At 41.6% G+C, this 12,812-nt stretch overlaps 1 protein-coding gene across 1 annotated transcript in view; it reads right to left on the bottom strand.

The window, feature by feature from the left end:
- Snx24 (sorting nexin 24) overlaps positions 1-12,812 on the bottom strand; it is a 163,004-nt gene that overhangs the window by 75,826 nt on the left and 74,366 nt on the right. Inside the window, exon 2 of the mRNA XM_045131923.1 lies at positions 2,143-2,226. Coding sequence (XP_044987858.1) covers positions 2,143-2,226 — 84 coding nt within the window. The remainder of the gene's footprint in view (positions 1-2,142; positions 2,227-12,812) is intronic.

A 12,812-nucleotide genomic window follows, 5' to 3' on the forward strand; every position in this document is an offset into this window, starting at 1 on the left:
CTAAAGGACAGAGCTCTCCTTACCTGCTGCTACTACATGCATACTTCGTGTCTAACCACCCAACGTCTTTCTTTTTTCTTAGCCATAATAATTTAACTTTTATGATCATATTTTTTTGTTTTTTTTTTAATTTTTATTAGCATTTTCCATGATTATAAAATATATCCCATGGTAATTCCCTCCCTCCCCACCCCCACACTTTCCCATTTGAAATTCCATTCTCCATCATATTACCTCCCCATTACAATCATTGTAATTACATATATACAATATCAACCTATTAAGTACCCTCCTCCCTTCCTTTCTCTTCCCTTTATGTCTCCTTTTCAACTTACTGGCCTTTGCTATTAAGTATTTTCATTCTCACGCAGAAGCCCAGTCATCTGTAGCTAGGATCCACATATGAGAGAGAACATGTAACCACCCAACTTCTTAACAAAGAAATGAAGAAATCTAATTATGCCATGCATTGTGTGCACGTGCATATCTCCTAGATACGTGATATACTACTAGGCACACATGGGAAAGCAGAATGATCATATTGAGCTGACTCTTAAGTGGTGATTTTGTTCTAGGCAATCTCATGATACATTTCTAGTTACTAAGAATAATTTAGCACCTGAATAATATGCAATCTACAAAACAATCTAGGTTAGGTTGAAAATAAGAGAGTATTCACGTTTTTACTGTGGTGTTGTGTGTTGTGGTGTGTGTGTGTGGTGGGGTGTTGTACGGTGTGTGCGGTGTTCTTAGAACTTAGGTGTTCTGAATGCTAGGTTCCCAGCTGATGAAGATTTGGGAATTGACACCTCCTGGAGGCAGTGCATTGTTGGGGGCGGACTTATGGGTGTTACAGCCGGTGTCCCCTTGCCGGTGTTTAGCACACTCTCCTGTTGTTCACCTGATGTTGGCCAGGAGGTCATGTCCACCCTCTGTTCATGCCATTGTTTCCCCTGCTATCGTGGAGCTTCCCCTTGAGTCTGTAAGCTAAAATAAACCCCTTTTCCCCCAAAAGCTGCTCTTGGTCAGGTGATTTTTGCCAGCAATGCAAACCTGACTATAACAGTATGTGTATGTGTGCGTGTGTGAGTGAGTGAGTGTGTGTGATGTATAGTGTGGTATGGTGTGATGTGTTTGTGTGTGTCATGATAAGCTGTGCTGTGGTAGGGTGTGTGAGTGAGTGAGGGTGTGTCTTATAGCATGCTGTGTATGGTGTGTGTGCTGTGGTGTGGGACCCCACGCTTGCCTGTGACAGGGAGCACTTGCCTATGGTGGCTGGAGCGGAACCTCTGGCGTCCAGATCCATGGCTTTCCTGCCTGGTCTTGTTTTGACCCAGTGTCTCTTGCTGACTCTAGAGCTGTCCAGGCTCTGATGACTCCTGTGTTTCTGCGGCCCTGCAGGACAGTTACAGACCCTCAGGGCCATGCCCAGCTGCTCAAGCGGGATCTAGAGACTCGAATTCCGCCAGTGCCAGTCTCGGGCCTCCTTGGCCTGATGCTCAGGAAGCGCTCTTCACACCTGAGCCGTCTCCAGAGCCCTTGCTCTCCTGCTCCTGACCGACCATTTCTGCCTGAAAGTTGCTTATTTCTTTTGCATCTCTGTCTCTTTCACCTGCCACCGCAATGACAGGGGTCCTAGCGTCACACTGCGACGCCACCCTTTACAGCTCACAGAAAGGCTGTGAGTGACTTCCAGCCTCAGAGCGCACGCGCATGTGCTTTTTATGTACATGTGTTAGTGAAATTTAATACACAATGTTTCTTATAAATCATCTTATAAATTTCTTATAAATGATCACTGTGCTTTTTCTCTCCTTTCTTTAAACACCATTAAGCGTACTTCATGGATCAAACAGAATCTTGGTCTTGTTCTTTCTAAACCTATAATGCCCAATGTAATTTACTGCAAACAGCTTGCAGCCTCAACTTGCATATACATGTAAACAATTTTAAAAGGAAACCATTTACTCAAGAAACTCAGTTTTAACACATTGAAAATCTATTTTTAAAAGAAACATATGTCATAATAAAGAAACCATATGTACAAGACATAGTGAGGCTCTTGGAATCATAGTACAAATTCTTAACGTGAGACCCCCAGCCATGTAGAGAAAACAGGAGAAGAATAAAACCAATGGTTACCTTCTTGTGCAAGGCATGGAATTCACTGTATCTTTTCTCAACAAAATGTTTTCTTCCATTCATTAGCACTTCTATTTTAAACACCTAAGGAAAAAATTAAAGAGATTAATTCTACCAGTTCAAAACCTTCAATTATCTGAAGTGCTGAGTTTGTGACCATGATATATTTCATCCCTTTAATTACAGTAGCTGATTCTCCCCAAACCCAAAAGGCTCAGGAGACCCTGGCCCAATAGCACTGATTAATGAGCACACAACCCAGTGCTAGCTAACAAAGTCCGGCATGCTCCAAAAAACGTGTCTAAACATAAGGTAACCCTCAATGCGCCAAAATGCTACTTCATTCCTTATGCAGAGAATAGCCTGCCCTTAAAATGACTTCACCAGGTGACGTGACCCACAGAACCGCAGTGGGTCTTATAAGCAGCAGACTGGCCGGACTGCCAGCCGCTGTCTGATGGGCGCTCCACTGAAGGCAGTGCCGAGTCGGTGGAGACTATCAAGCCAACAGCGGTGCCTTTAGGTTAATTTCTCCCTAGCCCGCATCCTCATCTCTTGCCTCAGCTGGGCCTATTCTGCTGTTTGCAAAACAGGGAGACCCAAGCAAAGGCTCATTTTCCCTGCATGATGCAAGTGACAGCTTGGGCTCCCACCTCCAGAGGGTCGAAAGGCCAGATGCAGAGGCTCTTTGGGTGCACTAATTAGTAGGCACAAACATGACGTTTTCTTGATTCTTGGGTCAGTGGGTCAAACTGGGAACAGGGATGAGAAATACTGTGAACTGCTCATGGAAATCTAGCATTAGGGGCAAAGGGGGATGCTTGGCAGGAAATCAAGAGCCGGTGTTGTAAGAGTTTGAACCCACTTGTTTTGCTATGAGATAGGCTGTAATCAGCAAGACAAAAAATAAAAAAATAAAAAACCTGTCAGGCCCAAGTTCCAGTCTTAATTGTCATTTGGAAAACATAGAAGTAATAGTGAAGTCATGTGATATCAAGGAATGTAAAAGGCATACCTACTTTAAGCCTAAAATAAGAAAAAAAGAACTACTCAATGTAACAAATGGGACATAAGAGGCTGTTACACACTTTCAGTGTGAAAATTGATTCCTATAGTCCTACATTTCTGCTTTAGATGTAAATATGATTATGTTAGAAAGTCAGAAATTATTATCAAGCACAAAGTCTAGTTAGGCGTGGTGGTGCACGCCTTCAATCCCAGCACTCAGGAGGCAGAGGTAGGAGGATCACTGTGAGTTCAAGGCCACCCTGAGACTCCATAGTGAATTCCAGGTCAGCCTGAGCTAGAGCGAGACCCTACTTTGAAAAACCAAAATAAATATACAAATTTTAAAAACCATAAACAAATGTCTAATCATACTTCTTTGAATCATTCACAGACTCTTTCAGTACTCTGGCTTACATAACCTGTCTTTGGATGAGTGAGGAGAGTTTAGGCGTGGTGGTGCACGCCTTCAATCCCAGCACTCAGGAGGCAGAGGTAGGAGGATCACTGTGAGTTCAAGGCCACCCTGAGACTCCATAGTGAATTCCAGGTCAGCCTGAGCTAGAGCGAGACCCTACTTTGAAAAACCAAAATAAATATACAAATTTTAAAAACCATAAACAAATGTCTAATCATACTTCTTTGAATCATTCACAGACTCTTTCAGTACTCTGGCTTACATAACCTGTCTTTGGATGAGTGAGGAGAGTTTACCAATTTAACGTATTTTTCATTAGTATTTCATTCTTCGAGTATTCTCTCCTTAATATTTTTCTTTGATGAATTAATGAAAATGTTTTCTTCTAGAGATATATCATATTCCAAAGTTTTAGATCTATATCCATGACATTTTATTTAAAAAAAAAGTTTACTAATTCACCAAGGGAAAGGACTCTTCTTCAAAGAGCCTGTCAGAAAGAGGTGGAGGATCGCGCTGCAGGAACACTGATGGGAACCACACAGTTTACCGGGCGACCAGGGCCACTGGCTCCAGAAACGCCCCCTCCCCATCTTTTTAAAAAATTTTTTCGAGGTTGGGTCTCACTCTAACCCAGGCTGACCTGGAATTCACTATGCAGTCTCAGCGTGAGTTTGAACTCACGGCAATCCCCCTACCTTCGCCTCCCGTACTGCACTAGGATTAAAGGCATGCGCCGCCATGCCCACCAGAGCCGCCTTCATTAACAGATTCCTGACTTGCATCAGGACAATGTGGTAACAAAGAAGTGGCTTCCATGAGCTAAGCTGTATGAATAAATGAAGTTGTGCTCAGGGTCTAGTTATTTCATGCTGCATCACAAAATCCATCGCCTTTTAAAAACATTTTTTGGTTTATTTTTATTTATTTATTTGAGAGCGACAGACAAAGAGGCAAAAAGAGAGAGAATGGGGGTGCCAGGGCTTCCAGCCACTGCAGACAAATTCCAGATGCGTGCGTCCCCTTCTGCATCTGGCTAACGTGGGTCCCGGGGAATCGAGCCTCAAACGGGGACCTTAGGCTTCACAGACAAGCGCTTAACCACTGAGCCATTCTCCAGGCCAAATCCATCGCTTTTATTGACAGGTCTGCTGCAGAATCCGCAGGACAGATTCAGCAAGGCTCCACCTACTGGTCGCCCCCACGCAGCCCATTTTCAAGTCCAAGGATAGTACATTATGCAATGACTACCTCAGGGAATGCCACGCCTTGCCATCTCTTGGTCAGATGGTTTCATCACCAAGTTTCAATTACTCTTCACAAACAACAAATTCACAGTGGGCGGCAGCGAGTGCAGGGTGCATATAGACAAAAGGAAAGTTTAACTCTGTATTACACTGTCATTAAAAAGTATATACAACAGGGCTGGAGAGATGGCTTAGTGGTAAAGCGCTTACCTGTGAAGCCTAAGGACCCCGATTCAAGGCTCAATTCCCCAGGACTCACGTTAGCCAAATGCACAAGGGGGTAAACATGTCTGGAGTTCGTTTGCAGTGGCTGGAGGACCTGGCACACCCGTTCTCTCTTTCTCCCTCTATCTGATTCTTTCTCTCTCTGTCACTTTCAAATAAATAAAAATAAACAAAAAATTTTTTAAAAAGTATATACAACATAACCAATAAAAATATAAAACATTTTTCTTGATCCTGGGAACAGTAAACAGATGTATACACTGGAGTCCCCAAAGGAGAGGAGAGCTGAGGGAGGAGGAAGGTTAGAGAGCAAGAGAACTGTATTTGGGGAAATGGCGGCTAAAACGCTTCAGGGTTTAAATGAAAATTATGAACCTAACAAAGCCAAGCTCAGTGGAAACACTCACAAAGAACTTAAAGGAGAAAAAAATGAAACAAACTCAAAGCAGGTCATAAGCAAACTGTTTAAAGTCAGGAGAAAAGAATCTGATCCACAGGCAGGGGGAATAAAAGGCAGGCGCAAGCACGTGCACACACATACAAAGATAAAACAAAACTATTATACATAACCAAGGCTTAATGTATATAAATATACTTAAATTACATTTTTAAAAGATTTTCATAGAACTTACATGCAAAGACTGCTTCAACATCTCTCTTTTTTTTTTTTTTTTTTTTTGCTTTGTTTTGTTTTGTTTTTCCAAAATAGGGTCTCCATCTAGCCCAGACTGACCTGGAATTCACTATGCAGTCTCAGACTAGCCTGGAACTTACAACAATCTTCCTATCTCTGCCTCCTGAGTGCTGGGATTAAAGGTGTGTGCCACCGCACCTGGCCAAAGTTCTTCATTGACAGGGACAACTCGATTAATTTTCACAGCAGCCCTATGTAATAGCTACCATGATCTCCATTTTGCTGGTAAGGAGAAAGATTGAGGAAGGAAACCAAGAAATTGTAAAACTTGACTACCAAAGAGCTGTATTCTGAACCTACAATATGGCTCCAGCATTAACCTTACCCATTGCACAACACTGTCTCTCAACACTGTCCCCCGTACAGTCCAAGTCTCCCCTGGAGATGGAAGAAACCCAGAGACATTCTGGAGTGGAGACAGTATCATCTATTCATTGTCTCAAGGTTCTGTCTTTGAAAAGGACTTCGCAGGAACAAAGGATACACAAAGACATTATAGGTGAATATAAAGATATTCATTAATGTCTTTACTTTTCAGAATCAATTTACACAGCATGGAAAGCCATCATCTTTCCATACCAGGCTGCAAATAGTTTAAAACTTTATCATTATAAAAAAATAATGGTAAAATAAGCAGAAGATGGAAAATGAATTAGAAAGGAATAGGGTGAAAAAATACTGAAGTGCAAATTATCTCATTTGGTGTGACTAATAATTAAAAGACACTGCTAAAAAGTTGGCCGTGGGGTAAGAGGAGAGAGGGAAAGTGGGGGGATGGGAATCAACAAAAATTAAACTGCATTTGAAAACAGCATAAATAAAAAATAAAAATAAAAAGTTAGTAGATGCAGAAAGAGGTTCAGGTTGCAAAGTCCCTAGTGGGATAAATTGATAATAAACTCCATGAAATCGACATGATAGGCCTGGTGAGAGCTGAGGGAGGAAGGTAGGAATGACATGGGTAGGATTAACACAGTTCATCTTTCACAGTGGGAGGCAATGGAGATTTTCAAAGACTTAGTCATGAGATATGAAGATACATGAGAGTCGTGGTGTTTTAAACAACATCCCACTAACTTCTGGTTCTGTCAGGCTCTATGCATCTTATTTTCCTGTTTTCATGTTTCTGTACCATTTGATTTGTCCCAGGTGCATATTTTACTTTGAGACATCCTAAAAATGACACTACTCAGGTTGAATGTCTGGAATCTTTCTGAACAGCTTAGAAGAAAAAGCTTTCTTGAGTTGATTGATATTTGTAGGATTACAGATATCTATAACTCCAGGCTTTCAATCTAAGTCTTCATTGTGACGAGTTGTAGCTGCCACTTTCGGACTGATTATTTGATTATGGAAGTCTTTGTTTTTCTTCTCCTCTTAGGTTGCACCATCATTATGACACAAAACAAATCAATCAATTCGTTGTGAGGAAAAAATGCATTCAAATACATCAGGTCATATGTGCTGATTGGCTACACAGCTTTCATTACTTTCAAAAGCCTCTAACTTTGACTCAGATATTCAATAAAATATGAAGGCTGATAGCTCTTTGCCTGCCTGAGTTGTGGTAATAAATCACACGTGTAAAACAAGGAATCTTCTAGAAGGTCACTGTTGTATGAACTGTGCAATTCACCTTTCCCAACTTCTTGTTTCCTCTAGATGCATGTGCCACTTTGTGCATCCGGTTTCATGTGGGTATTGAGAATTGGAACAAGGATGGAAGGCTTTGCAAGCAAGTGCCTTTAACCGCTGCCCATCTCCCCTACGCAGCAAGAAATAATTTATACTACCCCGACTACATAAATTATGTACAAAAAGATAACAGAAATATACATAAAATCAGGAAAGGAATAATCAAAGTTCTGAGTTTTTAAATTACACTAAAATAAAGGTAGTAGATGACAACTTTCTTTTTTGAGACAATGTCTGGTCATGTGGTTGTGGTTTGAATACAGTATCCTGTCCCTAATGGCATCATGTATGTTACTGCTGGTTCCCTGCCGTAACGACTTGGGAAGCATTGCCGTGGAGGGCTGTGCTGGCTAGGAGCGCTTTAGAGTGGTCCGGCTAACCTCACTCCTGCTGCTCTCCTCCACCTCATGTGGAAACACATGACGCCTGGCCTCACTCTACCATTCTTCCCCACCACCAAGAGCCTTCCCTTTGAAACGGTAAGCCAAAATGCAGCTTTTCCTCCCATCGGCTGCTTTTAGTCAGGTGTTTTGTGTGAAGAACAAGCATGTAAGTGCAGGGTCCTTCAGGGAGTCCTCAAAGTCACGGTCCTCCTGCCCGCCCTCCCCAGCACCGGGATGATGAGCCTGCCAGCACCGGGCTTCAATTACCTGTTTTTAATACAACTATACGTGTCTTAGGAAATTCATTTGTGTATTTCTACAGATATTTATTGAGCTATTTCAAAGCAATGCACTGTATTAATAACAGAACCAGTAGCTAACACACGTTATAAATCGCTTTGATAACTATCTCACTGTCTAATTTCATAGCGGAAGTACCATAAAAGCTGAGACTGTGGGTTTGCTTCCGGGAAAAATATGCTATAAAGGAGAAGTATTAAAAAAATCTACATGAAGGAAAGACCTTACAGACACAACAATTAGTAGAATTAACATTTTGAAAATAACTATATGTCCAAAATCAGTATACAGAATCAATGCAATTCCCAAAAAATTTGCCATGAAAATTTTCATATAACTCAAAAATAGTCCTAAAATTCATATGGAAACACCAAAGACTCCAAACAGCCAAAGCAAACCTGAGCAGAAAGAGCACAGCTGGGGGTGTCCCAATGCCCAACCTCAAGTTATACACAGGTCACAGCAACAAGAACAACATGGTGATGGCTCAGAAACGGAAATTTAGACCAGTGAGACAGAACAGCTGACTCAGAGTTACACAAATGATAGACAATTCAGGCTACGGCCACCTGATTTCCAGAATGGATACCAAGAGCATGTGCTGGGAAGAACTCAGAGTTACAGATGATAGATGATTCAGGCTACGGCCACCTGATTTCCAGAACGAATGCCAAGAGCGTGCGCTGGGAAGAATGCAGCTTCTTTAACAAATGGTGCTGGGGAAACTGCATATCCAAATGTATAAGAATACAACTAAATTCCAATCTCTCACTCTGGAGAAAAATCCATTCAAAATGGATCAAACACCTTAATGCAAGACCTAAAAATCTGAAACTGTGAGGAGGGACATAAGAGAAGATCTAAGATTATAGGCATTGACGGGACTTTTTGCAAAGACTAGAACAACATTGGAAACCACCCCAAGAGCTGACAAGTGGGATTGCATAAAATGAAAAAAAAAAATCTTCTGCATGGCAAAAGAGACCATCATCAAAGAAGAGCATCTACAGAATGGAGCAAGTCTCTGCAACTATACATGTGACAGGGATCAATATCCATAATCCATAAAGAACTCAAAAAAGTAAACACTGGAAAACTCCCCAAGCATCCAATAAATAGGAAAATAAATTGAACAGACAGTCCTCAAAAAATACAAATGGAAAATAAATATAGAAAGCAATGTTCAACATCTTTAGCCATTAGGGAAGCGCAAATCAAAATTACACTGAGAGTCACCCGATCAGTCCCAGGGTTCCTCCTGTCTCCACCTAGTCTCAAGATAAAACAAACAAATTTGGGTGAGGATTCAGAAAAAAAAGCCAAGCCCCCTGACACACTGCTGGTAGGACCATCAGTTGATACAGCCACTGCAGAAATCAATGAAGTTTCCTTAAAGGACATAAAAAAGGGACTGAGGATATGACTCAGTGTGTAAAGCATTTGCCATCCAAGCACAAGGGCCTGAATTTGGATCCCCAACACCACATGAAAATGCTGGGTGTGGGCCCAACGCGAGAGACGGAATCTCCAGTGCTAGTCCAGAAGAATTAGTGAGCCCTAGGTTCAGTAAGGGACATTGTTTCAAAATAATAGATGACAACATTTGTCACCAACCTCTGGCCTACACACACATACACACACGTGCATGCACACTACACATAAATACACACACATTTTAAAAAAGCAAAAAAGAAACCCACATAAAATGAAAAAACAAACAAAAGAACCCCTATAAGTAGAACTACTCAGCGGAGAGGGAAATATCCGAGTGGTGTCAAGAGAGGGCGGTGAGAGGTAATTATGACCAGAGTAGAAAAGAATAAACAGGGAAAAGTGCCACAGGTGTCTGACATTTGCTTACAGTGGATGGATACACACACACACACACACACACACACACACGTAAAAATAAGAAAAAGAATTATAATATTACAATATGACCTAACTCCTAAGTCAGCATACCAGAGATGCGTGTATAGTCTTGTTTATTGCAGTGCTATTCACAAAAGCCAAGTCAAAATATCAAATTGGCCCAGATGTTCTTCAGCAGATGAATGATAAAGAAACTGTGGTATACACAATGTAGCTTTATTTAGCTATCAAAAAGAATTAAATTATTTCATCTCCAGGAAAGTGGGTGGAATTGTAGATTATGTTAAATGAAATATGCCAGACTTAAAAAAAACTGTATTTGCTCTCATATGTAGCTCTAGATTTATACACCCATGAGCGCTCACACACAATTCACGTATTTTTATGGTATGAAAGAAGGGGTACTGTATGGGGGAGGGGTCAGACGAGAAAGGGGAACAAGATGGTAATGGGGGAAAAGACATCACATGCTCTCAAACATGGAATGTAAGACACATGCATGCACACACACACATACACACACACGGCATCTTTTTTTCATTTTTTTTGTTTTATCTTCATTTAGTTATTTATTTATTTGAGAGTGACAGAGAGAGAGAGAATGGGCACTCCAGGGCCTCCAGCCACTGCATACGAACTCCAGATGCGTATGCCCCCTTGTGCATCTGGATAATGTGGGTCCTGGGGAATATAGCCTTGAACCGGGGTCCTTAGGCTTCACAGGCAAGCACTTAACCACTAAACCATGTCTCCAGCCCACACATGGCATCTACAACACAGAAGACTAAAAGGTAAGCTATCTGAGTGGAGCTGGGGACCAGAGTAAAAGGGACTGAGGAATGAGGGGTAATGGAGGGTGGCTATGAACAAATTGCACTGCTCTCTCTACATATATGAAAATGTCATCATGAAACCTATCATTTTGGGCTCTACATCTTTTTGTTTGTTTGTTTTTTCAAGGTAGGGTCTCACTGTAGCCCAGGCTGACCTGAAATTCACTCTTTAGTCTCAGGGTGGCCTCGAACTCACAGTGATCCTCCTACCTCTGCCTCCCAAGTGCTGGGATTAAAGGTGTGTGCCACCACACCCAGTTTGGATATTTTTTAAAGAGATTATTAACCAGCTGATGGGAACAAACAGGAACTCAGTACTGTTATGTGTGAGATGCATAGTAAGATGCCCAGTAGAGATGCGGAATAGGACTGAATCTCCAAGTCCAGACATCATGGGGCGGTCTTAAGCCACAAACATCAAGCTGGGACCCATCAGAATACGAGCTTATTTTAAGGCCACATGACCGGATTTGATCCCACGGAAGGAGTTTGTTTAGGAATATTTAGATCTTACAAGATTTACAGTTTCACTATTTCAGCAGCAAGAAGCCTCCACTTTGTTTTACTATTATTCCTTCTCCAAATTAAGCTTCTTTCACTCCCTGAGAAGTCCAGATGACCTAGTTTGCAGATCTTTTATTACTGACCACCATCTGGATAAAATACAGTTCGTCAATATTCTCTCCAAAACACTGAGTCCAGGACAGAATGAAATACTAGCATTCCAAACTTAACAAGCACATGGTATCCCCCAAATCCATGTTTTCAAGTAGTTTAAAATACAAATTATCCCATAGCATCATTATGAAGGATAGTTAGACTTAAGTCCAGCATGGTGGGGGAAATCAGTTTTGCCCCAAATATGTATAAATTATAATAATATTTTACCCAAAGTATCTGCAGTACCATACTGCAGGCTGTAGTATTAGGTAGAGACACAGGTATTATCAGGCTTGAAGGCCATTGATTATGATCTCTGTCATAATCAGTTTTGCCTCTCCTTAAGATTTAAAACACCATAAAACAGGGAGGAGAGTAGAGGTATCAGGGCTGTATTAAGGTCCATTACGGGCAAGCCCCTCCTGATCAAAGAATATAATCTGAGTTTTGCCTCTGGCCATGAGTTGACAGATAGGTTCTAAGCTATGCAAAACACAAGCTTACAAAATCATATTACTATTGCCCACTTCCTTAAGAGTTGAGCCAACTGAGCTGGCCCGTCAGTTATCTGTCTAGAAGACCACCCTTGGGAAAGCTGATTCACCTGGAGATATGTTCAGGAAATATACATACACCTCCTATGCTCCAGTGCAATTTCTTGTGATTTTACTCCTAATTGTCACTGCTCAGCTTCCTTTGGAAGGTGGAGCCTTGCTAGAGCTATGTTGTTAGATGCTGGGATTATTAGTCCATCCCACTGAATGTTCAGAAACAGCTTGCTCACTTGTGTATCCTCTCTCTCTGTGTGTCTTGCTCCTCTCTCTCTCTCTCTCTCTCTCTCTCTCTCTCTCTGTTACTGGTGTATGTGATCTAGTTGCTATGCTTTCTATACTATGGTGAAATCTACCTTGGAACTATTTAAACTATAAGCCTAAGATAAACCCTTTCATCACATTAGCTGCTTCTGGCTGGGTATTTGTCCTAGCAACGAGAGGATAACTGCTACAGAAAATCAGCATTAGCTGGATATGTCAGTGACCACCTCAGGAGGCAGAACCAGAAGAATCAAGAAGCTTACTGGCTAGCTAGAATGGCACAAACACTGGAAAATGAGAGACCTTGTCCCAAATAGAAAGTGGAAGGAGGCTGGGCATGGTGATGCACACCTTCCATGCTAGCCCTTGGGATGCAGAGGTAGGAGGATCGCCGAGAGTTTGAGGCCACCCTGAAACTACATAGTGAATTCCTGAATTCCAGGTCAGCCTGGCCTACAGTGAGACCCTACTTTGAAAAAAGAAAAAAAAGAAAGAAAAGAAAAAAGAAAAACAGAAAGTGGGA

This window comes from Jaculus jaculus, chromosome 12 (assembly GCF_020740685.1).
Source record: "Jaculus jaculus isolate mJacJac1 chromosome 12, mJacJac1.mat.Y.cur, whole genome shotgun sequence".
NCBI lineage: Eukaryota > Metazoa > Chordata > Mammalia > Rodentia > Dipodidae > Jaculus > Jaculus jaculus.